Below are 27,710 nucleotides of genomic sequence, written 5' to 3' on the forward strand. Positions count from 1 at the left end.
ATTGCAATAAAGTCAATGCAAAAAACACACTAGCCTTTCGGAGAGAGAAATGTCCCAAATTTTATAAAAGGTCTTCATGTTTCCCAACTTTCACATTATAACCCACTAGCTTTTACTAATTTTTACATTTTCCCTAAAATCTTTTCATTCTATTATTGCTAGGTATTTGTTTCATCATGCTTTTTTTTTCATACATTATTTTGAATTTTTATAATTAAAAAAACCAACACTTATATTTATGGATGTGTATCTTTCAACAATTTGAACATTAGGATATTGATGCAATGAGATACAAAAGTAAAAGGAATACTTCAATTAACGAAACATAACACAATTTTTATTTATGTTAGTAGTAAATTTATTTAGTTTTTATGAGCGACGATACATAATAAAACAACCTACATTTATTGAAAAGATAACCAAATGGAAAAATATCAATAACATGAGAAATATTTATCATTACTAATATGTTAATTCTATTAATATCCAATGTTCAAGAATTAAGAGTTTACATTACGTAATTTATTTCACTTTGTCTAGTTGAGTAATGATACATATATTTAATTTAATTAACATGCCTGCAAATATATTTAAAATATGATATCGATACATAAAAACTTATTCGCGCATCAAACTATGTGTCAGTATAAAATGTTTAGCCGTAAAATAAATCTACTAAATTAGTTAAATGTATTGACTTTATAAGTCTTTTATTGGAACTTAACCATACTGGATTTATAGGTCTAACATGTTGTGTTGATTTTGAATTAAGAATGAAACTTTGAGTACTAAAATTTGAAAGAAAAAAAAGCAAAAGATAAGGCCATGGGTAATGCTAATTTTCTCCTTCTAAAATCTTTTTTCCTCTCTCTCTCTAGGATTCTTGTGAAAGCCAGCTGCCCTTTCTCTCTCCTACCCGTAATACCTCTCTCTTTCCTGACCGTATCCTTCTTTCTTACTCCTGCCCGTTCTTTTTCTCTTTCTCTCTCTCTCTTAAAAAAAAATCATTTATAAATTGAACTCCTTTTCCATTTCACCCCCCAATATCTCATTCCAACATTTTCTCTCTCTCAAAAAAAGTCAGCGCTTTGGTTTCTCTCACTAAAATCCCGGAAACTAAAAAAAAGAAAAGTCAAACAATGGAAGTTGATTGGGACTTGCATGCGGTGGTCAGAGCTTGTTGCTCCACCGCGTCTTCTTCCTCCGCCACCGTCACCACCACATCCATCAGCACCACCGCAGCTCCACCTTCATGGCAACAACCTATAGATACATATACATACAACCAACAACAAAAAACATCTCCTTTTCAGTTAGATGGGAATTTCATGGGTTTTTTCCCAGATCCATTCCAAACAAGAAATGACAATAGCATTGAACATCTTTTAAATGATTTAAACACCCCCCGTGACTTTCCAAAGTTGCAAAAAACACCTCATTCTCCACAAAGCTTACCAATCTCACCCTTGTCTGTTCTTAGTGGTTTACAAGATGCATCCTTTCATCTTCATCATCAAGATAACCAACATCAAAATCAAAATCAAAATCGTCAGCCTCAATATCAACAGCAACAGCAAAAACAGCTTCAAGGAAAACAGCAGCAACCTTTTGGTATAACTAGATGTACAACTCCTAATGCACAAAGTACAAAGTCCAAGAAAAGGTACAATGAAAACATGTTTCTGACATTTGTTATGTTTTTGTCTTATGGGCTCTTGTTAAAATATGGAAATTTTGAGGAAAATTCAAATACATTTTTGTATATTAATTAATTAATTGTTGTATATTTACATTTTTTTTTTTTTGTTAATGAAAGCATTTTTATATATATATATGTATGGTATATAAGACAGAAAATAAAACCACTTGCTATAAAATTGTACATCTATAAATTTTGTTAAATAAAAGAAAATCTTGTGTAACATTATTTTTGGAATTTTACAAATTCCCCGTAATTGATTGTTAATTATATTTGATTAATAAACAGAAAAAATCAGATGAAAAGGATCTGTCAAGTGCCTGCTGAGGGATTATCATCTGATGTGTGGTCTTGGAGAAAATATGGTCAAAAGCCCATCAAAGGTTCTCCATATCCAAGGTAATTAATTTCTCCTATTATTTTCATTTTACCTCCCAATTGTAAATTTAAAGCAAACATGTTTGTAAATACTTAATTCATATGTAAAATATTTATTTCATTTTTTAACTTGATAACACAATGAATCTAATGTTGAGAGAGAAACTGTATAAGAATTTTCTTTTCTCAATGCATTTTGAAATAACATCAATTGACTTTTACTTCATATATATTTATGCAAAAAGTGATGGAAAAAAGTATGAACATCATTAATTATTTTTTGTAAAAAATCACTTTCATTTAATTCGAGAGCAAATTAAAATAATTTCTCTGTACAATTTTTTAAGTTATATACTGAATTATGATACAGACACAAAAACTAAATTATAATTTTGACTTTAGTTTTGAGCTTAATATAAAATAAAAAACTACGAGTAATTAATTTATATAAATAATTGTGATGATGAACAGGGGATATTACAGATGTAGTACATCAAAAGGCTGTTTGGCCCGAAAACAAGTGGAGCGAAATAGATCCGACCCGGATATGTTCATCGTCACCTACACCGGCGAACACAGCCACCCAGTTCCGACTCACCGGAATTCTTTAGCCGGTAGTACAAGAAACAAACCCACCACCTCCGGCGAAGAAGACCCATCATCCAAAAACAAGCCCATTTCATCTCCGCCGGTGTCTCCGCCGACCAGCCAGTCGCCGGCGACGGAAAAAGCCGACGACACCGACGACGACAACTTTGATATGGTAATCGATGAAGATTTCTTTGATGGGTTAGATGAACTTGTCAGCCCGGAAACTGGAGTTATATTTCCGGTGACATCAACGGTGAATACGATTGCCGCCGGTGGAAGTTGACTTTTGATTAAAATGACGTCAGCGTGATGGGATCATGACATGAGTTTATTCTTGTTGACTTTGTTTTTTCTTTATAATATTTATTATTTTTATATGTATATTTTTTCTTTTTGTTCTTTTTAGAGAGTAAAAATAGGCTTTTGTCAAGATAATCTTGAAAGCATAAAAAAGGATTGTAAATTATGCATTTAGGGTTGTACATTTGTGTCAGGCAAATGTCTATTTTTTTCTTTAGGACCAAAAATGGGGAGGGGGGGTATCAAAGCCTTTGTTGTGGGCTGAAGAATCTTGTCCAATTACAATGAACTTTTGTACATGTTAGAGAAAAGAGTATAATTCTCCATTATAATGAGAAAAAGATCGAATTGAAGAGTCTAGAACAGAAAAGATTTTGATTGAGATTCCTTTGTTTTACAAGTATATATTGCTATTTATTTTATTTTAGGCTCTTTTTAACTTTTTATTAGTTTTTATGTTATATTACTAGTTTGGTGTCCGCGCAATGTGCTGACGATGTAAGTATGTAACAATGCGGTGGTGACGGGTGACAACGATGAATGGTGATGGTACAACGTGTAGTGTAGTTGTTGATGTAAATATAATTGATATAATGATTAGTGTAGTTATTTTAATAATTGAGAGTTTGTGATGTAATTTATTTTATTAAGAATATTTTAGGTATGTTAGTAGAGATAATTAAACTAATGAATAAAGAAAAAGGTAATTAAAAAAAAAAGATATTTTTGTCACATCGCATATAGTATTTTAATATTTTTAAAAATAAGAAGGACTTTTTTTTTTATAAGTAGGCATAAACAAGATTTGTATATAGTAATATTTTAAGGTTTATGAAGTGTGTACAAATCATTTTAACATAGGACATATATATTGCCAAAAAAAATTTAAAATATACAAGACCATTATCCTAGCTTATTACAATTTATACATAGTGATGATAAATTAGATTGGTGTAAAAGAAAATTAATCATTTATATTACGCTATCTAAAATTCATTTTTAAGAAAGGTCATCATCCTTTACGTAGTCATTTATTTAACGGACCCATAATTTATGTAAAATATCTTATTGTGTCGCGTAAAGTTCTTTTATCTATAACTTTGATATAAAACTTTAAACACGTTAAAGTAGCTATGAAAATTAATAAATGATAAAAGTTCAAGAAAAAAAAAATCAATAGCAAGTTAAAGCAGGACTAAAATGATGATGCTAAATATCATTATTATTTCTTGGAACGATTAAATTTGTCTGTAATTTGATTGACATGCAGCTAAAATGAATCTATAATCACCAATAGGTTACACAAAATGATGGCGGCGTCGAAATGTAGATATGGTTTGTTTTTCTAATTAAAATGTTACTGAAATAGTATTGCACATATTTCAAAGGATCGGTCATAAATGATCTAATATGTTAGAGGGTTATTTCAAACTTTTTTAGACTTAAAAACTTAAAAGTAAAGTGAGGATTATTGATAATATATATAAGTTTAATATTGAAACAATAACAATAAATTTATTGTATTAATATTATAAGTAGTGATAAATATTTATGAACATCAACTAAAGTAATTTTATATTCTACAATGCTATATGTAATGTAATTTGTACTACATTATAAAATGTATAAAGGATGTTCTAAGATTTTTAAATTTTAAAAAACCAAAAGATATCTACCAATATACTAAAACATGATTATAGTATTCTTGAAACGACATGTGGCGGAATTCTTGATCGACATGTGTACTTTTGATTTAATTTTTTAAATACTTATATTTAAATAAAGAATCCTAATCCAATTATGTTTCTAACTATTATTAAATAAATTAATAATGCTATCATATTTTTGTTTATAAATAATTTTATAGAGTTTTGATTCCTTCATTTATCATCCACGAGATCGACTTGCCATTATTTGGGGATAGTTCCCAACTTCCCATTTAGTTCTTCAACCATCTTTTATCATCTGGTATTGTTATTTAATTTGTTTTTATATATGTATTGTGATGTGATATTATATTATATATTTTATTTATCAACTAATAAGTTGTGTATATGATGATGGTGATATATTATTTTCCTTGGAGACGATATACAAATATTGTTTTACATAGTTATGTATAGTTAGTTTTGTATGTTTTCATGAGGTATTGTGTTTCAATCTTATTATGCGTATATGTATTTGGTATTTGATTTAAACCTACTTATCATTTAAATATGAGTGATACCGTTTGAGAAATTCATAAAAATAAAATAAAAATCTATCGATATGATAAAGTCTAATAACACCCACTAATCTCCAACTTATCTTTTAATTATTATATATTTTTTGTTTTCAATGTGGTTTAATTATAAACTCATTATATACAATGTGTATAAAATCATTCCATATACATATAAATGTATATAGTCAATCCGTACATTATACGGGTATTAAGACTAGTATATACTTATATTAAACTTTGTTCTATATACAAGCATTAATATATATGGAAATGGTTTCTCTATTCAATGAATAACGTAAAATTGTTTATATTTCACATTTTTTATACTGTTCAGACAAGATTGAATACCATTCACATTTAAATTTACATATCTGTGTTCCCACTTTAATTTGTTGTAGCATAAGAATATCATCCACAACTGTCTGCTGAGCTTATTAGGTAAGTTTTGCAAAATAGTTACTACATTTACTAAAAGTAAAGAAAAGATCAAAAGAGCATAAGATCTCATATATAGCGACTAATGATAATCATTAAAATTTGCTTCAATTGATTTTGTGATACTTTATCACGTTTTTTACACCTTTACAAACTACACTTGTTAGCACGTCAATTCATATGGCTTTATACATGTAGAACGTTCATTCTTCAAATGAGTAGATTTCCTTTTCATGTTTGTTGGCTTTACATTTATAACTAATATAATCTATTTCCTTCCATTATTATATTGCCTATTTTTTTATTGTAATTTTTAATTTTTGTATAGGTAGCTTTTCAATTTGTAGTCGGTCTCTTTTTCATGGACAAGAAGGCTATTACCATACTATCTTATTTGTAAATCTACATTTGTTGTTTAAAACAAACAAAATGATTTTTACTTGGCGTTTTAATAATCATTTTCTTTTGTAAATTATTGAGCTTTTTGCTAATAAAAGGTGTTGTGTATTTAAATATTGTAAAATAGTTGTACGCTTACCATAAAATTCAGGGTAGACTTTTGATATGAAAAGGTTGCACGTTAAGTAGTGAAAAAATTAAGCAATCTTAAATCATATTCGCATAGTTTCAAACCGGGCAAGTAAAATCTGGATTGCCTTCTTTTGTCACATAATTTACGATCCTTTTGTTAGTTTACGAACAATTGATCATTTATAAACTTAGTAATCAATATAATCGTCATGTAGATATTTTAAACACTTGACGGTCGTGAAATTTCATTCAGTCAAACCAATTTGTTGAAAATAAATGACAAAATCAAGCCATTTTCATGTGAGTATGTCAAAGTTATAGCTTTAATTAATAAAATTGGCTTGAAGTAATGGAACAAAACCAAACATGATTTCCAATTAAAAACAATCGGTAGATGAATATGATCATAATTGCCTCTCAAGTGTTTGCATGTGTTTTAGTTGATGTGGGCGTTTGTTGATAAAAAGTTTAATTATGACTCTTCCAAATTTAAAATTGTTTGGGATCACCATAAAAAGTATTGATTAATGGTAACTTTATATTAACTTATTATTAAGTTTAATAGTGGTTGAACATGAACTTAAAAGAAATTTTGTATATAAACCATGTGATAAACATTACCATGTCATTTACAAGAGCTTTTAGAACAAAAATGTTTGTTTTCTTAGTCAAATTTTAGTTAATTCTGCATATATCAACATCAGTTACTTTGATCTGAGGTATTTTAACTGAAACTTATCTAGCCATACTAATTCATCACTACAGTAGTATTACTATATATTGATACAAGTTTTTTGTATGATTGTTAAAACTTGTCACAATGTGTAATGTAATGTGTCTAAGACGGAGCATCGATGTGAAGGAAGGTTTCGTTGTACTTGAAAGATGCATCGAGGTAAACAAACTAATATATTGCTCGATTTTTGTATCAAGTCGTACGTACACCAAATATTCTCATGTTTGATCAATTTGAGATTTTGCAATAGATACGCGTTTGATTAAAGTTGATAATGAAAGACTTCTAAACTACCTTCGTGGTGGGGCAAAAGCAAGCCATCATTTACAAACTTTCCATTGAAGATGAAGTTGATTATTCGATCTTTATTAATAGTATGTTCGCTTTAACTCAAACCTTCATTAGGAGAATAACTTTGGTCATTAAGAACCAGGATATATCTTGGGTAAGTTATTACGTGAATTTTATATCGACAAAAAGTGGTGTTTCGATATATGGTTGTTTGTTAGTACACCAAACACCAACTTATTCTTCTTAAAACTTACTATTTTAGAAGTACACACGAGTAGTATAAGATAGAAGTTTTTGAATGCTAAATAAGTAGTTTAACATATCAAAATGGTCTTATAAGCTACTTGAAATAGTTTCCTTATAAGAAGCTCATATTTTTTCAATAAACTTGTAAAACTTATGTCAACCAGACAGTGTTTGTAAGCTGTAACAACTTCATGTTTCAGATGACTCTGCCAAACACACCCATAAGATAGCTGCATGCTCAGGCATCAAAAGGTGAAACCACATTTGCGACCTGGATGAGGCACATTGTTTAGTAGGTGTAAACCGGTACACAAGTTGCCAAACCCATTTGTGAAAATCCAATTTAGAGAGAGTTCTAATATGTATTTGTTTGTGATAAGAGGATCCACTGTCGTTTCCCGGACAAACGGATGAATTTGTATTTGCTTTAGGGTGTCAAGGTTCTCATGGGTAACAACTTGTCCTCCATCAACTGTAACCCGATTAGATCCTTTTAGAATCTCTACTAAAACCATTAACTTTAAATACTTTTAGCAAAAGTAAGAAAAAGGCAATATGACTCTATATAGCTATGGTGGTATATAGAATTACATCCCATCCTTTATGGGGAACATAGAGGTACAACTGAACCTTCTTGCTAGTGCTACAAGTCCAAGGTATCCATATGTTTTTATTATAAAATCATATATAACTTGAAAAAAGTATATATATATATATATATATATACTTTAGATATGTTCTCAATGGTTGGAGGGATGGGAATATTGGTCCTTTCTTTTCCTATTCTTGAAACCAATCATTATAGTTGTCAAAAGCAAGAAATTGGCACACTAGATGGTGGTATCAAAAAAAGCAATGAAATTATTATGATACAAACATTACTTATAATATAACCGAATCATACTAGTAAAAAGTCAGTTTCCCTAGCTTGTCAGATTGAGCCAATTTCGATTTTGGGGACTCAAGTCTCTCACAAAAAAACTCTAAATGTCTGTTTGCATGAATGCGAACTACTGGAATAAATTTAAAAAGGAACTACTTTCATAACAGGTACTCGGGATTAAGATGACTCGATGTACGCTATACAATGTGCTAATAGCTATTCAATTGTTCAATTAATGACCAAATAGGCTTTTACGGTTGCAAAATCACTGACACGTGTCATGAAAACACCCTATATACCATCGTGGCGAAAACACGTATCAACTTATCTCTTCTGCCTTCTAAATTAATGACCAACTTGTTTTAAGAAATCTTGATGCTCATGGCCAATTTTTGTATTAAATTAGTTCAGATATTCACATAAAGTGCAAAGACAAGTGAACAGAAAGAATACATTTGTTTGTAGCACTAACAACAAATGGAGAACTTTGTACCACAAATAAACAATGATGTAAGTTTTATAGGTCAACCAGCATATGAAGGGATCAATTTAAACCTCAAAAGGTTCAAGGGCATTTTAGTGACCACTATTTCTGTTAAAGTTTTACGGCCAACATCTCACAATAAAGGTTTTTCATACATCCAAAATAACAAACAACTTACACAAAACAAAGAGAGTATTTATGCCACAATCTTATAAAATGCTAGTATAAAAACGCAAGCATACCTTTTTACAATCCAACAATAAAATTCAACATATGCGAGTTATATAAAGTCTAATCTCGAGTGAAAACAAGTGTCTAATACCTTTTAAAAAAAATAATAAAAAATAAGATAAAAAAATACCTGTTCTAAAGAGTGTTAAAATCTAATACATGCTTTCAAAACGACACTACAGTTACACAAATCCCTTCAAGATAACATTAACCCGGAAAACATGAACCTTGTTACCCAACTTCTGACTCGAGTTCAAGGACATTTAGTCATTTCCTATGTTCTTTGATTTCTCAAATATACAAGTTGGGTTAAATATATTTTACATTATGCAAATAGTGAGCATAGAAAGAACACAGTGAGGTGGAAGCTAACTTGCCAGATATTATAGAAGCTGGAAGATGGAAATGGCCCAATGAACGATTTAATAGACTGCCTGCAATAAGGGGAGATCCGTGTTACTCTACTTTAAGAAAACATGAACGCTTATGTTGTTTGGGTAAGTAACAAGGGCAATAAGGTGAAACTTTCTGTATGTGTGGTTTAAAAGGATCTGGGAGAAGATGCTCCACTATTAACAAGGGCTAAACATGTAAACAATGAGCAAAGGCTAGATTACATACCCATAGTTCTATGCAGATGAAGCAGCCTATGACACTTGATATCCTTGCACAAACTCCCTCAACTTTTCAAACTCACCAACTGCAGAGAGCCAATCATTTAAAATCTCAATGGTGACGAAATCAGGATTACATGCTTGATGTGTCATCTGATCCATAAGTCTAAATGCGTCTCTCAACCTATTTTTACTCGAAAGCCCTTTAAGCATTGCATTATATGTAGTAATATTAGGTCTAACACTCTTTTGCAACATTTCATCCATTAAAGAAAGAGCATGTTCTACTCTCCCACGCTTACAAAGAGAATCGATCAACACATTATATATAACAGTGTTGGGAGGAACCTTTGATTTATTAAGCATTTCTTCATATATATTCAAAGCATTATCAAGATTGCCAGCTAAGCAATATGCATGAATCAGAGTACCATATGTGACTGCTGTAGGGGAATTTCCGTCAGCTATCATCTGTTTTAAGAACTTATGAGCAGAATCGAAATCCCCATTTTGGCTGAAATATGAAATTAAAGTATTGTAAGTGACATTATCAGCTTTCACCCCAACTTCTTCCATGTCTTTAAGGACTTCGACGGCTTTATCAAGTTTCTTTTTCCTACAATACCCGCCAATTAAAGTGTTGTAACATAAAAGATCCATCTGGAATCCTGCTTTTTTCATTTTTGTAGCGATAGAATTAGCATCGTCTGGTCTCCCAGCTAGTGTTAAACCAGAAATCAAGCCATAATAGGCACGTGCATCGGGGGATCCTACAAATTCCATTTCTTCAAATAATCTCATCGCTCTTTCAATATTATTGGCATTGCAAAAGGCGTAAATCAAAGTAGAGTAAGTAACTACATTCCCTTTAATACCCTTTTCTTCTTGAATCTTCCTAAAAAACTCCATTGCATTACCTGTTCTTCCATGCCTACACATTCCATCAACCAAAGTGTTCATTGTAATTACATTTGGATCCACACCCTCATCGCTCATCTGATCAAAAAGTTGCTGAGCGCGTTCTATCTCACCAGATTTACAAAATCCGTCAATCAAACAGTTGAAAGTTATAACATTAGGAACACAATCATCTTCCGACTTCATCTGTTTCATCAACACCAAACCATCTTCTTGCCTTCCCACCTTACACAAACCGTCAATCAGCGTATTATAAAGAATCACATCAGGTTTGATTGGTACCCCATCAGTCCCTTCACCTTCCTTCATCTTTTTAAACATATCCAACGCATCATCTACTCTATACGACTTACACAAATGATTTACTAACATCCCAAACGTCACGACATTCAGCTTAACACCATTCTCCTGCATTTCCTTCAACAACAGCTTAATCCTCTTGTAGTTCCGCTCTCTCCCTAACCCCGACAAAAGTGCATTATACGACGCAGTTTCAACTTTCCCAAACTTCATCAAACCATGTAACAAGTCCCAAGCTTTATCATTCCTACAACACCTACACAGCTTAGTAATCAACTGGGTCAACATAATAGTACTAGGAAATACACCAAAATCCCCAAATTTCGGAATCAACCCAACAAGTTTCTCGCTCTTCTGATCCATATCCCGTCTAACCAACACAGCAAAAACAATATTCAATGTAGCTTCATTAACTGGAAATTTCTCACCTGGTTGAAGCATTTCGTCGAGCAGTTGGTGTGCATTATCAAACCTATCACATTTCAATAACACATTCAAAAAAGCATTCTTCACTTCAATGGTTTTCACATCCGGGTCTAATCCATTATACACTAATACAGAATCTTGGACCTTATTAACAGCAAAAAAGTACTTAATAAGCATAACAGCTGATCTGGGTGTGAGCAAAATATTCTTTTTTTTGGAAAGATTATATAAATCAGAAATGGGCATGTGTTTTTGAGATTCTTCATGTGTTGCAAGATAAATAACAGTTTGAAATAAAGAAGATAAAAAAGATTGGGATATGGATATAGATACAGATTGAGATGTATGTATTGATGATGGTGTGTTGTTGTCATGAATGAATTGAAGAAATTGAAGGGCTTTTGAAGAAGTGTTGAATTGTTTGGAGATATTGATGAGGGATTCATGGGGTAACGTGAGGATTTGGTGGTGGAGATTGGTGGGCCAGTCGTCTGTGGTGTTGAGTTGGGTGATGATTGATTGTGTTGATTGGTGTTCCGGTGATGGAGGCGGTGGTTCGGGTGTGGTGGTGAGACGGCGGAGATGGGCGGTGGTGATTGACGGAGGTTTATGGGGTTTAAGAAGGAAATGGTGAAGGTATTGTTTTGATGCAGATTTCATTGTTGTTGATTGTTTGATCAAACTGCAAAACTGGCAGTGGTGTTTAATGATTGGGCAGAGGGCTTATAATTTGTGTTGTTGGATCATCGGGCTTTTTGTACATGGGCTTTTTGGAAACGCTTGTGATTGTGCTATTTAATTCTTAAATCTTTTTACGGTTGGGTTTTAAGCTTTTTAGGATTTTAAGTTTTAATAATAGTTGTGCCCAAAAGTTAAAACCGACCTGATCCTAATCAGGTTTGGTCAACGGAATGAAAAATCGGGTTTGATTAAACTCGAACCAGTTTGAAAGCTGTTTTGAATAAAGATTGACATTTTCCGGACTTGATCCTGGGAACCAAAACCGATTCTAACCGTCGTTTTTTCCAAAACTGAAATCGATTTTGGTAAAACTCGGTTTTGACCGGGTTCAATTTTGGTTATTTTAGCGACCTCTACTTAATAGAGTAATAACCTGCAAATCTTTTCTAAAACACTTTTTAAGTTGGGATTTTGAAACACTTGTACTAACCAGGAAGGTCACATAAACGCGGCTTAATTATCATGTTTTTGTTTTTTGTTTTTAATAAAAGCAATATCACAAGTAAAATATCATAAATGTATTTATTTCTATATTCTTAAAACATAATGGTCACTTCCATTTACTTTTCTAAATAAATATCATAATTATACCATTATGTTTATGTTTACTTCATCAATTAGGAAGGTAAAAATTGTTAAAAAAAATTCATAAATCAAAGAGGAAAAAGAGTGTATGAAAAGAAAAAAAAATCAAAAATACAAATTTTTTTTTTTAACAGCTAGTCGGTATTCAACATCAGGGGACACCTCGTCATATAATGGTAAAGTCTTGCATGACTATAAGATGTAGATCATAAGTCGTTACAAGTGATTCAAAGAAAAAACCCCATAGCATGTTATTCTAAAGAGTCGAATTCATAACCCGAGATATGACTCAAGCTAGTTGATATAGTCTTCTTTGTAAAAAAAAAAAAATATAAAGTGATGATGAAGATATACATTTACAAGAATGGGTTGAAAGTTTTTACCCAAAACAAGGCCCAAATTGTAAAACCCTTGAGCTAAATCCCCAAAAACTAGTAACACACCCCCAGACCAGTCACACACAACACAGGGCAGGGCAGCTAACTGAGCGAGTAAGAAATGCAGAGATCCTGCAAAAAAAACTTATTTTCTCTTATAAGATATTCGGCTTCATCATCATCAAATCGAGGGTTTTGCACATCAACAACAACAAAAAGTGTTGATAATAACAATGAAAAGATCGTAGCTTCAGTCCTTTTCGAGCGACTTCCTGTTATTATCCCCCAAATTGACCCCGTCGTTTATGCTTTTCAAGAATTCTCGTTAGTCCCCCCTCTTTCTCTCATTGATACACACACACACACACACATAGACGCTCATTTTCTTTTTATATGCACACCTTATGTTTCGAGGTTTTCTTCTGTATTATAGGTTTACTGTAAATTTTGTTAAAAAATGTTTAGAGGTTTTCTTGACGTGCTGGTACTTTGTAAATACTTTGGATTCCAAGATACTGGATTATGTCTTTAAAGATTAGAAATTTACGGTTTCTTTTTTAACGGCGTGCTTCTTGTTTCATCGTGTGTGTTTTATGAGGACATCTCTGTTATTCGTAATGAGTTTAGCCAGACATTAAAATTTAAATAACGTCATTATTTGAAAATTGAAAAATGTATGTTTTCAACTTTTAAAGTTTCAGTTCTATGCCTTTGGAAACCAAATCTGCATCAGTTTCTTGTTCGTACTCTACAAATCTGTGTTAGTTTTATATATATCATTTTGAAATAGGGGTGAGACTTGGTTATTCTGTTGTTTCTCATTAATGGGCCTGTTTACAACTTCTATGTATGTTGGAATGTTGGATAGTGTCGTTTACTATTTGATTGTGTTTTCTCACTTAATGTGTATATTACCTTGAAATTGTGTAGCTTTCGATGGAGACAGCAGTTTCGTCGGGCATATCCTGAAGAATTCCTCAAAAAATCTGATGCCAGGTATTCCTTTTGAAGTAGATGAGATTACTTCAAGTATTTAAACCCCCTGAACAATTTTGAGTTATATTGTAATTGTTGTTCATTCACCTTTCGTTTTCACAAGCTTAAAGTCGATTTTTTTTTCCTCATCTTATGTAGTTGTTGTTAAGTTTAAATAGCCCCACAAAATGCAGAAAAGAAAATGGCCAAATGATGTAAATAAGATTTTAGTTTCTTAGAATGTAATTCTTTGTCTTCCTGTTGCTGGTGTTTATAAACGACTCTCAGTTTGAGGTTCAAACCGTTGAAGGGTATGTGTCCTTGACTCAACCATGGCATGCTGTAAATTCATCAAGTTATTTTATGTCTCTCCTTCTGTAGATGTTGAAGCAACAGAAAAGTTTATCTTTTTGTAACTTATAAGTGACATCCGATATTGATAGCACATGGATATATCTGATTCATCTTGTGTCTAGTTTTGCGTTTTGCTCAGAACCTTCCAAATTTTAAATTTTCTAACTGTATTTATCTCTAGGGGTCAGGGTGAATACCAAATTGATTTCGTACCAGCTCCCAGGATAACTGAAGCTGACAAAACCAATGATAAAAGGTACCAATGTGCTTTCCCTTTTGTAGCCTAAAATGCAATCTTCTTTTTAGTATGAAAACGTAGATGTTATCATTTTGTATATGTAGCTTTTTGCCACCATATTCCAAAGTGATTCATAAATCCTTTTTAATGCTGTCACAGTGTTGGCTGTTTCTTACAAATTGAATCATGGATTTGATGCAATCATTAAGCTGATGCTTTCTAACAAATCTGCTTGACAATCTATATGTTCATGTTTTGTTGGCAGTATACTCGATTCTCAGATTCTAAAGTATGTGGGTTCGGACAGAGGGTTGGATTTTAAGCCTTTACTAGACAATACTATCAAGTGATGGTAACGGGGTTGAGTTAAATCTGGGAGAATTTTGTATAGGATATAAAGGCTTGACGTCCCTTTGTTAGTTTGTTATATAGTCAATCAAATGAAAAAATTTTAGGTTATGGGGAGCGGGTCAACACTTATGAATTACTAATTACTTTGTTTGTCAAGAGTAGATGTGGCTAAATAAGCGAGCTGTAGCGGGTAACACGCAGTTTTTGTGCAGTCTGAATTAGTCCGGGTTGACCTGGAACTTCCTTTGTCCAATTTTTCATATATAATTTGAGTGTTGTTTATGGCTACAAACTTTAGTGTTTTGTCTATAACAATTTGATTTTTAAATGCAACGCCATAGGAGGATGTAAGTTTTATGCATTTGCGTTGTGTCTGTTAGAGATGAAACATATTCCGACTTGATCCATTAATGAGTAATCGGGTAAAAAATGACACCTTTAGACAAGAATCAAATGAAGATGCTAACTTTAGTTGACTAAGATTTGGATGCTTGCACATTTTTCTTGAAGGTCGTTGCAGAGAGCTCTTGACAGAAGACTTTATCTTCTTCTTTATGGTGATACATATGGAAGTCCAAAAGGGCAGCCTGTATGGCACTTTCCTGAAAAAGTTTACAGTTCTGAAGAGACGCTACGCAAGGTAAATTTGTAATCTATCTTGCGTATATCCATTGATGTCGTGTCCCTTTCTTATAAAAAACTCTTTGTTCAGTGTGCAGAGTCTGCACTAGAATCTGTTCTCGGAGATCTATCTCATACATACTTTGTTGGAAATGCCCCCATGGGACATATTGAAATGCCGCCTACTGAGAAAAATGATGATAATCAATCTTTTACGGTATGCTTTCAATGATCCATTCAGTCTATTTATTTTGTGTATTTATAGTCGAGTCATTGGAATACGTTTGGCAATCACCAAATGTATTACAAAAGGTCACTAAGTTCTTTTTTATAGAAATCATGCCAGTTAATGCATATTCTCTTTTGTTGTCATCACATTCTCTCTTCATAAAAGGACAAAATTTACATCCGGTTGTGATATCAGTGGATGCTGTATAGTTATATCTGGACAAAATTTACACCTGGTTTGAAAACTGTAAAATCCATCTAGTGATTCGATTAGTGAATACTAGGGGTTATAGGGATAATGGCAATGGGGATGTATAAGGAAAAAAGATCGATACATAAAAGTTCACACATCAACCAAGAGGTTGTGGGTTCTAGTCCCAATGTGGACAAATTGTAAATAAATTATCTGTAGATGTGTGGGGACATTTGCCTTCCAAAATAAAAAAGGTCCAAGTTACAAGTGAAACTTACATTTCATTTCTATCACGTGAGAAAGAGGGGAGGTAAAATAAGTAAATTACTTATTTGATATTTCATGATTATAGTAAGCATGCTAAGTAATCATAGAAGAATTAAAAGCTTAAGATTAAATAGAGTTTATTATTTAGGAGCCTTGGATGTCTGTCAACTTAAATTGTAAGATTCAGCTGTGTATTGGCTATTTTTAAAAAGTAAGGCTTGGAAGAGAAGGTAAGGAGTGACCGTAAGAAAACTGATTTTAAGGTGTAGAAAATAACCATACTTAAATGTAATCAACTGATGTTGGCTTCAAAGACAGAAGAAATCACGTTGAAAATAGACATTTATACCAGCAAACTTCCTCTCTTAGTTCAGCTTACAATAATCATAAATTTTTTACATAGCGGTGGTTGGTTCCTCTGTACTCTTGTAGGAGTTACCTGGGATCGAGATGCCCATATGGGTAATCCTCCTTTGCCCTCAACACTCATCCTTCTTTTTGTACTATATGATATTCTTGCAGAGGTTTTTCTTTAAATCTCAAGTGATTGCGACAAATAAGCTTAACATCAAATGCAAGGATTTCCTGTGGGTAACGAAGGACGAGTTGTTGGACTACTTCCCTGAGCACAGCAAATACTTGACGAAAATGATCATCAGCTGAACCAAGGGATCCAATCTATTTTTGGTTCAAGTTTTATAAACAGTTAAATAAGATAATCGATGTCCATGTGTGGACTTAAATGCATGTGTTTCTAGTTTGAGCTCCGTTATTGATTTGCAAGGAAACTGCATGTATTTTGTGGGTTCGGTTCGTCCAATTATGGCATTAGAAAAGCGAAAACTTGGATTTTAGTTCTGCAAGAAATGTAGCTATTGTACCCTGTTTTTAGACTGCCTAAACTTATTAATTCACTAAAAATATTCGTATTGGTGGTGTTGCTTACTTGTTTCATTTTAATATATATGATAACAGGATTGGACCTATCTGTTCTGTTTGATATGTTTTGCAAGACATAAATTTTCTAAATATATTATTCCATTTTAATATATATGATAGCAGTCTTTTAGCGTATGTGTTAAACATATTTTAGCAACCACCATCAACAAATCCAAGCGGCTCACATACCCAAAAATTGTAAGTTGAAATGACATACACATGACCAGGAGTCTAGGACTTCGTTTGCGTTATTTGAATGGTGTGATGTATTTGGTACCAAAAAAAATGAAAAGAATGGACTGCCCATGTACCCAGGGATTATTTTGTTGAATATGTGACCTATTTGCCCATCCGAATAACCTGACCCAAAAACACTCCTACTATACACAGCCATAATGGTTCTAACATTAAGTAATAAATATATACATACACACCAAGATTAGACCAACTTTAATACTTGTTCTCTTACTAGTATTTTGTGTTGGGAGCTTAGTGGCGTCAAAAAGTGTGATTTTCTTATCATCATTATCTAACTGCAAAAATCCCAGAAAAAGTACTAGGATCACCGATGCAAATGACCTGAATTTGAGACATTTGGAGAATCGGTGTGAGATTGTTGCATTGGTAATGCTGTGCAAGTTGCTAGTGTTGGTCGTGTCCATGTTGGCCAACGTGGTTGACTTGGTGGTGAAAGATACGTCATTTCAGCAGCCTCTCGGTCTTTGCCTGTTAAGCTCCCCTTCATTATCCCAGATGGCATTGTGTCTCCACTTGGTTTAGGATGCCGAATTGGTGACAATGGTCTTATGTTTGCGGCATGAGCCAGAGCTGGAGCAGAATGTGGAGCTGGAACAACTGGTGTAAACATGGTTGTATCTTGAGTTTGCTTAGTTGTACCAACATTGACTTGAGTTTCCCCAGGAGAGGTGTTGTGTTGTGGCCCATCTCCTTTCATGAGCTTCTCTGAAGTTAGTGTCATAGGCTGCTGGGAGCGGGAGCTAGTTGCAGATGGCGTGACCAAGGGTGAACTTTGAGGTTGCTCGGTTGTAGCGATTCCCATTCGAGGTCGACCGCGAGGTCTGTATTGTCTTTCTGTTATTCCTCTCATGAACTGCTCAGAAGTTAGAGTAATAGGCTGCTGGGAGCTAGTTGCAGACGGTGTGATCGACGTTGTACATTGGGCATTGTTGGCTGTACTAATGCCCTTTCTAGGTTGACCACGAGCTGTGTATTGTCGTTTTTCGCCTGCTCTTATGAGATGCTCACTAGCCAGGGCAGTAGAATGCAGGGAGGCAGATGTAGATGGTGGGAGCTCAACCGGCGTGTACATTGAACTTCGAATTTTCTTAGTCATACTTGGGCCAGGATGCGCTTGAGTAGCTCGGTCTGTTTGATGCTGCAGCGGTTGGCTTTGTGAAGACAAATGACTAATGTTGGTCAAACCGTAAGAGGGTCCAGCTGTAGGTAAGTTTACAGTGTTCGGATGGTGACTGAGTTGTTGGACTGAGGGAGGCTTCTGGATGTCATATGATCCCTGTACCACACACACATAACAAAGAGGATGACTTCTTAATGGTTGTAATAAGATGTGCATGTCCTTATGAATACATATTTGATTCAAGTGATTTGATGTCATGATACTGATTAAGGGCTAAAGTTTGCAAGAAAGGAGTTACCTGTGATTGCAAACAAGAATCCTTTAAAACTTGAGGAGAAACTGCAGGCATTGTTACAGTGGATTGCCTTAAAGTGGATGGAAGTTCTGCATACGATCTATTTGCTGAACCATCTGAATCATGCAAAACTGAAGAAGAATGGGGAAGTGCTTCAATGGCTTCCATAGATATAGCATTTTTAGAGGTATCAGGAGCATGCTCATTTTGAATTCTGTTACTCACACCATACGAGGGTTGAGTTGTTTGCAAGTTCACAAGGTCCGCATGGTTCCTAATTTTCTGAACAGAGGGAGGCGTAATGATCATGTCATCTGAGCCCTGCACAACACACATATAAAAGAAGATGACTTCTAAATGGTATGAGAATGATTTAAAGCTAGGTTTTTTGAGAAAAAAAGGCATCACCTGGGATTGCAAACAAGAATCCTTTAAAACCCGAGGAAGAGGAACTGCCGGCGTTATTATAGTGGATTGATGCAATGTGGATAGCTTTTCTGCAATTAAGCTATTTGCTGAACCACCTGAATTATCCAATGCTGAAGAAGAGTTTGGAAGTGCTGCATTAGCTTCAATATTCCCCGTGGTATTGGCTTTGTGAACATTTTGACTCTGGTTCTTCGAAGCACAAGAGACTTGCAAGGTAGGCAAGTTTTCAGGGTCCAACTGGTGCCTGCTCTGCTCAGCAGCAGCAGCAATATGAACATCATGTGAGCCCTGTACCACACACACATAACACAAAAGATGACCTCTAAACGGCTGCAATAAGACGTTCACATTCTTATAAATTCATATTTCATTTACAGGATTTGGATGTATATGATAACGACTAACAGCTAAGATTTCTTAGAAAGAAGGAATTACCTGTGATTGTTCTGCAGTCAAGCTGTTCGCTGAACCACTTGAATTATGCAAAGCTGGTGAAGAAATAGGAAGTACTTCATTGGCTTGTATAGAGGAAGTATTTTCCGCAGTATCAGGATTGTGATCACTTTGACTCGCATTGTTCAAACCGTTAATGGGTTCATTTGTATGCAAGTTATCAGGGTTCAGATGGTTACTGATTCGCTGAATGGGGGCAGGCATATGGAGCATGTCATGTGAGCCCTGTACCAAACACATAACAAAGAGGATCACTTCTAAATGGTTGTAATTGAGCATTCATATCCTTATGACCTTATGTACCACCTTTGACTCCACTGAGTTCGATGTTATGAAACTTAAATGTCAAGTTTCGTGAGAAAGAAGGCGTCACCTTCAATTGCAAACAACAATCCTGTAAAATCGGAGGAGACATTGCAGGCATCGTCATAGTGGACGGCTGTTCTGCAGTTGAGCTACTTTCTGAACCACTTGACCTATGCAAAGCTGGAGAAGAGCTAGGAAGTGCTTCATTGCTGTCTATAGATGTAGTCTTGCCAGCGGTATCAGGAGTTTGATTATTTTGGCTCAGCCCATCCTTGTTTGTTTTAGTGGTCTGGCTGTTCTCGGTCGTGGCAAATATCCAGGAACCATCTTCTGATAAAATTACATCAGTGACAGTGTTTGCTACCTCATTCAAGATCTAAAAGAAATCAGATTAAAAATCAGTTAAGATGACACGAGGCTATTGGTACGAGTGTCTATGTAATGTGTGTGTGTGTGTTTCTTGCCTTTAGAAAAGTCTGATCAATGCGTATATCTAGATTGCAGACTGACTTTTTACAGACAGGGCACTTCCATGTAGGCCACACTGAGTTGTTTTCCATAAAGCCGTCATAATCAAAGCACTACAGTAAGGCAGTAAGCACATCTTTTTAGAAACTAATTTTTAGAGGAGAAGTGTGCCATTTCAAGGGGTACCTAAGGCATAAGTGAATAGTGGAAACATCAATAAATCACCTGAGGATGCTTGCAGAGATGCCCCTTCACAGGAGTTGTTATACGAATTTGACTGTCAATTATGGAAAAATAAAATCACAAGATCTAATTAAGCTGTGGAATTCAACCAATAATAGCTGGAAGCAGTCTTTCTACCCCGGTTAGAGGTATGACTATCTACATCTCACCTCCCCCATACCCGCCTTTGATGGAATTGGGTATTGTTAATGTGACGCAATCAATAATAGATGATGTATACCTTCTCCCTACTCAGTTGTATATTACATGTCTAAATAATCAAGAACCTTGAAGAATAGCAACTATATTGACAGAAAAGAGTTTCATATTAACAAATTGAGATGGCAAAATGGATGGGGCACGCAGTTAGGTAGCAAGTCAAAAATAGACAACCCTGATGTATGGGTCAAAACAGATTGGTTGTGTTCACCTAAAACACCATTTTCTCAAAATGTTAACCAGTTAAAATAGTTATCATTGCCATTGGGGTGATAGCCCAGTGGTTAGAGAGTTTTCCAACTTTGTGGTTTCTTCCTAGGGGGTCAAGGGTTCAAATCCAGCATTCCTGCCACATGCAAATGTGTTGAGGGGGCCTTAGCAATGCTATACCCATCTACACATGGGAGGGCGAACCCTTTAGGGCGTTGCCAAAATTCTAACCCGGCGTGGGCGCACCAAAGTTGGGGGTGTTAGCCATTTATCCGCTCTGCCTTTCAAACAAATAAATAATTAGCGTTGTATATTAAAACAAAAATTATATTATTGCAGTACTTTATTCACATATCTTAATGTTAAATGAGCTTAGGTTGTGGTTCAAGTCACATGGTGGACATTTTGTAAATATGTGAGGAATTTGTGTAGAATTATTACGTTTTCCTTCAGAAAAGAAAAGAGAAAGCACAATCTGAGTGATTTTCACCCATTTGACATGGATTCCTCTAAATAATTATATACTCCTTTGACCTTTTAGAGATAAACACACCCGGAATTGACCATTCATAAATAAAATGAGGGCCACAATTGTCACTTCTACCAGTAAGCGAAAAGAAAGTGGAGTAACCATACAGATATTATGGCTTACCTAATAGGACACTTGAGTGAAATCAGTGACGCAACATTAACAATCTCACAATCTGAAAAAGGGGATCGGAAAAGGCAAAATAAGTATGCCAGATTTTCAGAAAAACAGTCATGCAGACTTCTAAACAGCATAAGAAACCATTTTTTGTGTTTGAAAGATCTTGCAATTCCCTTGACTTACCGGAATCAACTTCATCGGACATGGGACGGACATAATCTTGCAATAGAGGAGGATCAGGAGGGGATGTAGGATTTAAAACAGCTAGGGCGATAATATATTGTCCTGAACTTGATTAAGAAGAAATAGAAACCGGAAAGTCTTAAATAAAGCCGACAATGTACGTGTTTCAGAATTCAGAGTTGAAGCAATAATAATGTAAGCATACCATCGAAGTCCCCAAATACTTCTAGAAGATTTACTCCATATTTGATCATTTTGGTCACGTCTGATGGAAGTTGTGGTCCCTCACCCTGATACACATATTACACGGACCTGGAAGATCACTATAAATAGAGTTATTGGTAATCAAAAAAGTTTCTGTGAGAATCAGACAAACCATGTCACTTTTGGTCCTCTTTGGTACTTCCATGCGATTTATATAAAAGCTATGAAGAGAAGGTTCAAGGTTAGATAATAAGATAAACAGAAAATTGTCTAAAGAACATATTAAAATAAAATCTTACTTCACATTCGACGGGGTGGCAATACAGGCAGCTGTGTCCATATTGTCTATTCGAGCTACCAAGAGCCACTGTACATAGTAATCATATCATCAATATTTAGGTTGCTTAAAATGTATTACAGGATTCATCATTATAATCGCATCTAACTTAGCAAAATATAAGGGGAAATCTATATGATGTAAGTGACAATTTTGCATCTCTTTATGAATGTAATCGGTCATCTATTGGCAGTCCCCATAAGCATTTTAACTAAAAAACAAAAGTGACATATATTGCAACAGGAGCATGATAAAATAAAATAAATTAACTGTGTCACATAATGACCGATAAAAATCAACTATCTTAGATAATTATATCAAATTAGCGAACTCTAAAAAGTGTATTCCAAGGACAAAACTGGAAGAAAAGGAAAAAAGGAGAGAAGAAACCAAGAACAAGAAAAATCAACATGCAGATATTTTTCTTATAGAATGTGAAAAAGAAATAAGCATGTAGCTCTTCAAACTATATAATTAGGCATTTAGGCCCAAATGGGCAAATGATAATAGTTTAACCATAAATATTGCCTTTAAGCCTCATATATCAGTGGTGCATATCAATCACTTACCAAATCTTGATATTGATGAGAAAACAAACCCCGGGAGATGAGAAAATCAACTACAAAAGTCCCATATCCAGCCTGTAAGTTGATTAAACTTAACACTGTAAATACATGAGAAATAACTACAGAGAATCCAAATCTGCAAATGGATTACCATACATTTATTTTTACCTTGACATCAAATGAAGTAAGTATGTGTTCAATTTTCATTCTTGGATAGAATCTGGAAGCAAAAGACACAATCTCAGGCAAAGGAGTTTCATATATAACCTCAATTGTCTTAACTCTCAAGAACAACATAGTGAAAGCAATCAAGCATAACTAAAAAACGATCCTCCATGGGAGAGAATACAGCTATCCATATTCTTGTATTAAGGAAGACTCCGGAAAGGGATTAGATATCACGTATTCAAGACATAAAGGAGGAATATGAATATTCACTAGTATAAAAAAACATTCAAAAATCAAAAAGGACCACGTTTTTTAAACCATTCCAAAATAGTAAGGAGCCATGTATCAAACGAAAAATGCTAACATTCTCCATTAAAGAATCTGAAGGTTACTAAGACATGATATATACATAGAACCAAGGCAAAAGGGGGGTTGATCACGCGGATGCATTGAGGAGGCAACTTGACAACCCTTACCTTGAGATTATATATGAGACATGTGAATATGCATTGGCTGGATCAATACTCATTCTGTCTAAGTTGGAGAACCCATAGCTTACCTAGAAATTGTTAAATAGCAGGGTCATTGCTTGGGTAACATCAAACCATAGGTATTACTAAAGTAAGCAATCTAGACACGATAAGGAAGAACTTCAACCAACCTTCTTTGCCATCAAAATCAGGTGGTTTTTGTCCTCATCTGGAAACCAGCCAGTTTGACAAGCAGCCTGTTATTATATGAATATAGGTTGTGTAGTCAGATACAAAAAAGACAACAATTACTTAAGTACAAAACTTAATGAAGAATGTGCTTGGAAGAATAAAACATGACAAATCCAAGGAAGGCAAAAGAAGATCAGTTCAAAGGTATTAAAATGACATTACTAAATGTAAAATTTTCAAATAGGTCATGAAACACCACATTTCAATAGGTGAATATATAAAAAACATTACAGCTTCAGCTTAAAAATAAACAAATCAAACAGAACTTATTAAAATGTGGTCATGTTGGCTTCAAAACCAATTATAGACCACCTAAGTTTATGAGGTAGATCTGAACACCATGACCGTTTTCCAACCAAGCTATAAGGATGTATAGATGCTAATCAAGCTCGCACAAGATCAACCCTCAAAGAATTAGGACTACCGTCATCACAAAAACCAAACTGATGAAGAATTCAATCAACTTCAAGTATTCAAATGTCGATGCACCTTATCTAAAATAATAATAATAATGTCGATGCAGAAACTGATGCAAGCATCTTGTTAAAGGGTTCTAAACTCTTCAAATAGAATTTATTTAATTCTATATCACAACACAACCATTATGGACAGAACTCTAAGCATGGTTAATAATAAACCCAAATGCAGAGCTCTCTGTGAAGGATGGGCAGTTTAAACAAAGGCAATGTAATATCAACAAAGCAAGAATTCACATCAAAAATTAAGGGTAACTATAAAACAGAGATTTGGGATTATCAGGAAGCTATAAATTGGCTCAATATGTGTGTTACGGCAACCACAGTGTCTAAATACAGAAAATTTAATTTGTCTCTGAACTGAAGAAAACATTTACCTTAATAGGCAACATGAGCGAGAGCAATGATGGTTGTGGCAACTTGGCTTTACTCCTATAAACCTAAGAAAACAGAGGTAAACAATTTACAAATTAAGATATAAATGCTAATTTCAGGAGCAATTTCAAGTAAATGACTACAAATTATTAAAAAAATTATAAAAATAAAAACTAAATGAAACGACTCGAGTTATTATTTTTCATATTTGGACGTTTTAGCGTATATTAACTTATGAATTAAGTGATCTGGGAATCAGATTGTAATTATATTTACACATACAAACCCTCATTTCCCCGACAATTTTATTATATCCAAGTCATGGTATCTGTGCATCAAAAACCCATATCTTTGCATCATAATAGTATTACAAAACCAGTTCCTACATTGTGTGTGACTACATAATTATTTAATTACATGAGCATTCACAGGCGCCTACCTGACTGCCTCAACTAAAGTTTCAATTTACTGAAAATGTATGCTGAGGATGGGATGCATAATTGTCAATAGATGTATCTGGCCTATCTCTTGAAAATCTTATCGAAATTAGTTGATTTTTTTAGTAGATGATCTCGAACAAAAAATGCAACTAATAATTTAGTAACATAAAATGGCATCTGCAACTAACCGCGTCAACAATCCTAAGTAGCTGCGAAAGATGAGCTGGCGATGGAAGTGCATTCATCGCGATAGCTAAATCCACAGTCCTATATTAACCAATAGCAGAATGTAAGTATATTAATCCAATACATTGAATGCCTTCGAACCACAAAAACCAAATAAAAAGGCTGAGAGCCTTTATGTTTCATACATCCACACAATGATATCCACATTTTACAACGGTGAAACTTAATCTCAGCACAAATACAATGTGATCAATTTGCTCGAGAAGGGTCCATACTGGATCCCAAGAAAGTGGAAATACATAGTCAGCTGTTATGTTTTATCTAGCTACATATCTGTATTGTATGGTGTTTGCCCGCTTTCGACTTTTTAAAAAAAAATAGCTTTTCAAATAAGGCCAGCATCCATTTTAACATAATCTTTGATCTTACAGGTGGTTGCTGATTTGCAGTATCGTTATAACAGAATGGGTTAACTACTGTTAAGCAAAGAATTATATAAAGATCCAAAATTATATACAGCCTCTTCAGGTACATAAATGTCCAACATTATATAAATTTCCAAAATCTTGAATACTAAGATGCATGTAACAGTAAATAATATTAGTATTATATTTTACTGTGAGCAAGCAAGGCTATGATTAGCAAACAAGCTCCATTTTGAAAATTAAAAAAAAAAAAAAAAAAAAATCAGTTAGAAAGATAAAAACAACAAACCTTCCAAGTTTGAAGGAAATGTCATCATAAACATGCGGATTATGAATATGATCTCCGGTCTGGATAAAAACTGAAGCCCAGTTAATCGTATTTTCTAAAGCCTTCACCGCCACTTCTGCCTGCTGGTGTATTTCATCCATTTAATTGATTTATATATAAAAAAAAATCACTTACAACACATTCTTTCATTCACTTATTATATTAGTATAAACATATAATAATACTAATAATCACGCTTAATATGTGTTTGTCAATTGTCACACAGAGAATGCTACAACACGAAAAAGTTGCAGTAGTAAGTTAGCTAGTGCAACAGTAATCTGCGCTCTATATTGGGAAGGGATAAGATTCCCTAATACAACTAGTTTTGATTTTTAAATGTCTGACCAAAAATTAATTGGGTGTATAAAATTTTGTACTTTACCGTTAGAAAAATCAAAGGGCCAGTATTTAATATATAATATAAAAGTTTTTAAGCATGTAATAAGTTATTATTAACAGCTCTTAGGGCTATCATTATTATTTTCCTTAATATTTATTTTAAGGATCAAGATTTACCCTAGAAAAAATAAATTGAGATTTTAAGTAAATTTTTAATATAAAATGTACAACTATAGCTTTATTTATTTTATTTTTTTGTTTTTGGTTTTAACTTTCCATTGATCTATCAATCTTTGCATATATACCATCACATATGTTTTATAGTTTTTTTTTTCCCGAATATTCACTTTGTTTTTATTACATAACATAATCAAACCCGACTCAAACCCGTGTATATTACATAACATAATCACTTTGTTTTACACTATGTTGTTCCTATAAGTTACTTTCTAACGATTGCATGTATAGCCTGTATATATATAAATTAGGTCCGGGATTACCTAAACCCGATCCATACTTGACCCGTTGTCATCTCTAAGTTCAATACAAACAATTTCTATTCTCATCTCTAATAGTTTGGAAAATATAAAACGTAATTTCTAAACACAAATTTTATCTTACATATACAGTGAAACACCCCAAATTAATGACGAGAGAAAAGGAGAAAAATCGACTATAAACACTTGAGCAAAAATTGACCTTGAATTCAAACATTAGTTATAAGTATATTTTAGAATATATTAATGGATTTCAACACCATCAAAGAAAGAAGTGTTGCATCAAACATGTATTAATACATCTATGAGAAATTTTATTATGTTAGGAAAAAAGAATTGACGATTGTTAAGATTTCTTCAATAGTAATTTTTTTATAATTACTACTTTCTTTTTATCAAAAAAAGTTTATGAAGTTTAAAAAACTAGGAAAATTGTATGTGGTTATAGATTCGTTAAGTTGGGTAATTTTTTTTGAAGGGTTAAGTGCGACGGAATGTAACTATGTCTGAAAAGTTATAGTGTGCACGAACTTAAATAAACATTTATTGTATGCATGAAACTTAGTAATAATGTTCAAATCATGTACTCGTAACTTTTTGTGAACAACCAATCATAACCTTATACGTGACATGTTAAAAAAAATACATTTGCACATGACAGCCCATATGGGCTGCC

The 27,710-nt window shown here is 33.6% G+C and overlaps 4 protein-coding genes across 4 annotated transcripts; 2 read left to right on the forward strand and 2 right to left on the reverse strand.

The window, feature by feature from the left end:
- The first annotated feature begins 1,062 nt into the window (after positions 1–1,062).
- LOC122593298 (WRKY transcription factor 22-like) lies at positions 1,063–3,371 on the forward strand. Its single transcript, XM_043765690.1, has 3 exons — positions 1,063–1,663; positions 1,988–2,098; positions 2,549–3,371. Exons 1-3 carry the CDS (start codon positions 1,140–1,142, stop codon positions 2,949–2,951), a joined length of 1,038 nt encoding a protein of 345 aa, XP_043621625.1. The 5' UTR covers positions 1,063–1,139; the 3' UTR covers positions 2,952–3,371.
- A 5,772-nt stretch (positions 3,372–9,143) lies between these two features.
- Positions 9,144–11,989, reverse strand: LOC122590601 (pentatricopeptide repeat-containing protein At5g28460-like). Its single transcript, XM_043762790.1, has 2 exons — positions 9,651–11,989; positions 9,144–9,463 (listed from the first exon to the last, which is right to left on the reverse strand). The coding sequence occupies exon 1, from the start codon at positions 11,945–11,947 to the stop codon at positions 9,677–9,679; it is 2,271 nt and encodes a 756-aa protein (XP_043618725.1). The 5' UTR covers positions 11,948–11,989; the 3' UTR covers positions 9,144–9,463; positions 9,651–9,676.
- A 1,057-nt stretch (positions 11,990–13,046) lies between these two features.
- On the forward strand, positions 13,047–17,146 carry LOC122593251 (39S ribosomal protein L46, mitochondrial). The gene is made up of 6 exons (XM_043765637.1): positions 13,047–13,314; positions 13,921–13,986; positions 14,501–14,575; positions 15,419–15,548; positions 15,621–15,746; positions 16,740–17,146. The coding sequence occupies exons 1-6, from the start codon at positions 13,112–13,114 to the stop codon at positions 16,878–16,880; spliced, it is 741 nt and encodes a 246-aa protein (XP_043621572.1). The 5' UTR covers positions 13,047–13,111; the 3' UTR covers positions 16,881–17,146.
- A 393-nt stretch (positions 17,147–17,539) lies between these two features.
- On the reverse strand, positions 17,540–26,422 carry LOC122593534 (putative GPI-anchored protein pfl2). Its single transcript, XM_043765956.1, has 19 exons — positions 26,157–26,422; positions 25,445–25,523; positions 24,819–24,881; positions 23,905–23,970; positions 23,720–23,802; positions 23,244–23,295; positions 23,079–23,150; positions 22,472–22,539; positions 22,345–22,393; positions 22,174–22,258; positions 21,969–22,070; positions 21,789–21,840; positions 20,711–20,762; positions 20,482–20,598; positions 20,085–20,393; positions 19,694–19,936; positions 19,238–19,546; positions 18,833–19,150; positions 17,540–18,690 (listed from the first exon to the last, which is right to left on the reverse strand). Exons 1-19 carry the CDS (start codon positions 26,294–26,296, stop codon positions 17,719–17,721), a joined length of 3,231 nt encoding a protein of 1,076 aa, XP_043621891.1. The 5' UTR covers positions 26,297–26,422; the 3' UTR covers positions 17,540–17,718.
- Positions 26,423–27,710: the final 1,288 nt, after the last annotated feature.

The sequence above is a fragment of the Erigeron canadensis genome, chromosome 3, assembly GCF_010389155.1.
Source record: "Erigeron canadensis isolate Cc75 chromosome 3, C_canadensis_v1, whole genome shotgun sequence".
Taxonomy (NCBI): Eukaryota; Viridiplantae; Streptophyta; class Magnoliopsida; order Asterales; family Asteraceae; genus Erigeron; species Erigeron canadensis.

Excerpts from the sequence above, each read along its gene's own strand:
- LOC122593298 (XM_043765690.1), top strand. The coding sequence starts at position 1,140 with ATGGAAGTTGATTGGGACTTGCATGCGGTGGTCAGAGCTTGTTGCTCC. Across the intron at positions 1,664-1,987 it reads AGTACAAAGTCCAAGAAAAG|AAAAAATCAGATGAAAAGGA; the intron begins GTACAATGAAAA and ends ATTAATAAACAG. Across the intron at positions 2,099-2,548 it reads AAAGGTTCTCCATATCCAAG|GGGATATTACAGATGTAGTA; the intron begins GTAATTAATTTC and ends GATGATGAACAG.
- LOC122590601 (XM_043762790.1), bottom strand. The coding sequence starts at position 11,947 with ATGAAATCTGCATCAAAACAATACCTTCACCATTTCCTTCTTAAACCC.
- LOC122593251 (XM_043765637.1), top strand. The coding sequence starts at position 13,112 with ATGCAGAGATCCTGCAAAAAAAACTTATTTTCTCTTATAAGATATTCG. Across the intron at positions 13,315-13,920 it reads TATGCTTTTCAAGAATTCTC|CTTTCGATGGAGACAGCAGT; the intron begins GTTAGTCCCCCC and ends GAAATTGTGTAG. Across the intron at positions 15,549-15,620 it reads CTGAAGAGACGCTACGCAAG|TGTGCAGAGTCTGCACTAGA; the intron begins GTAAATTTGTAA and ends CTCTTTGTTCAG.
- LOC122593534 (XM_043765956.1), bottom strand. The coding sequence starts at position 26,296 with ATGGATGAAATACACCAGCAGGCAGAAGTGGCGGTGAAGGCTTTAGAA. Across the intron at positions 23,151-23,243 it reads TTACTTCATTTGATGTCAAG|GCTGGATATGGGACTTTTGT; the intron begins GTAAAAATAAAT and ends ATCAACTTACAG. Across the intron at positions 19,547-19,693 it reads TGACTGCAGAACAATCACAG|GGCTCACATGATGTTCATAT; the intron begins GTAATTCCTTCT and ends TGTGTGGTACAG.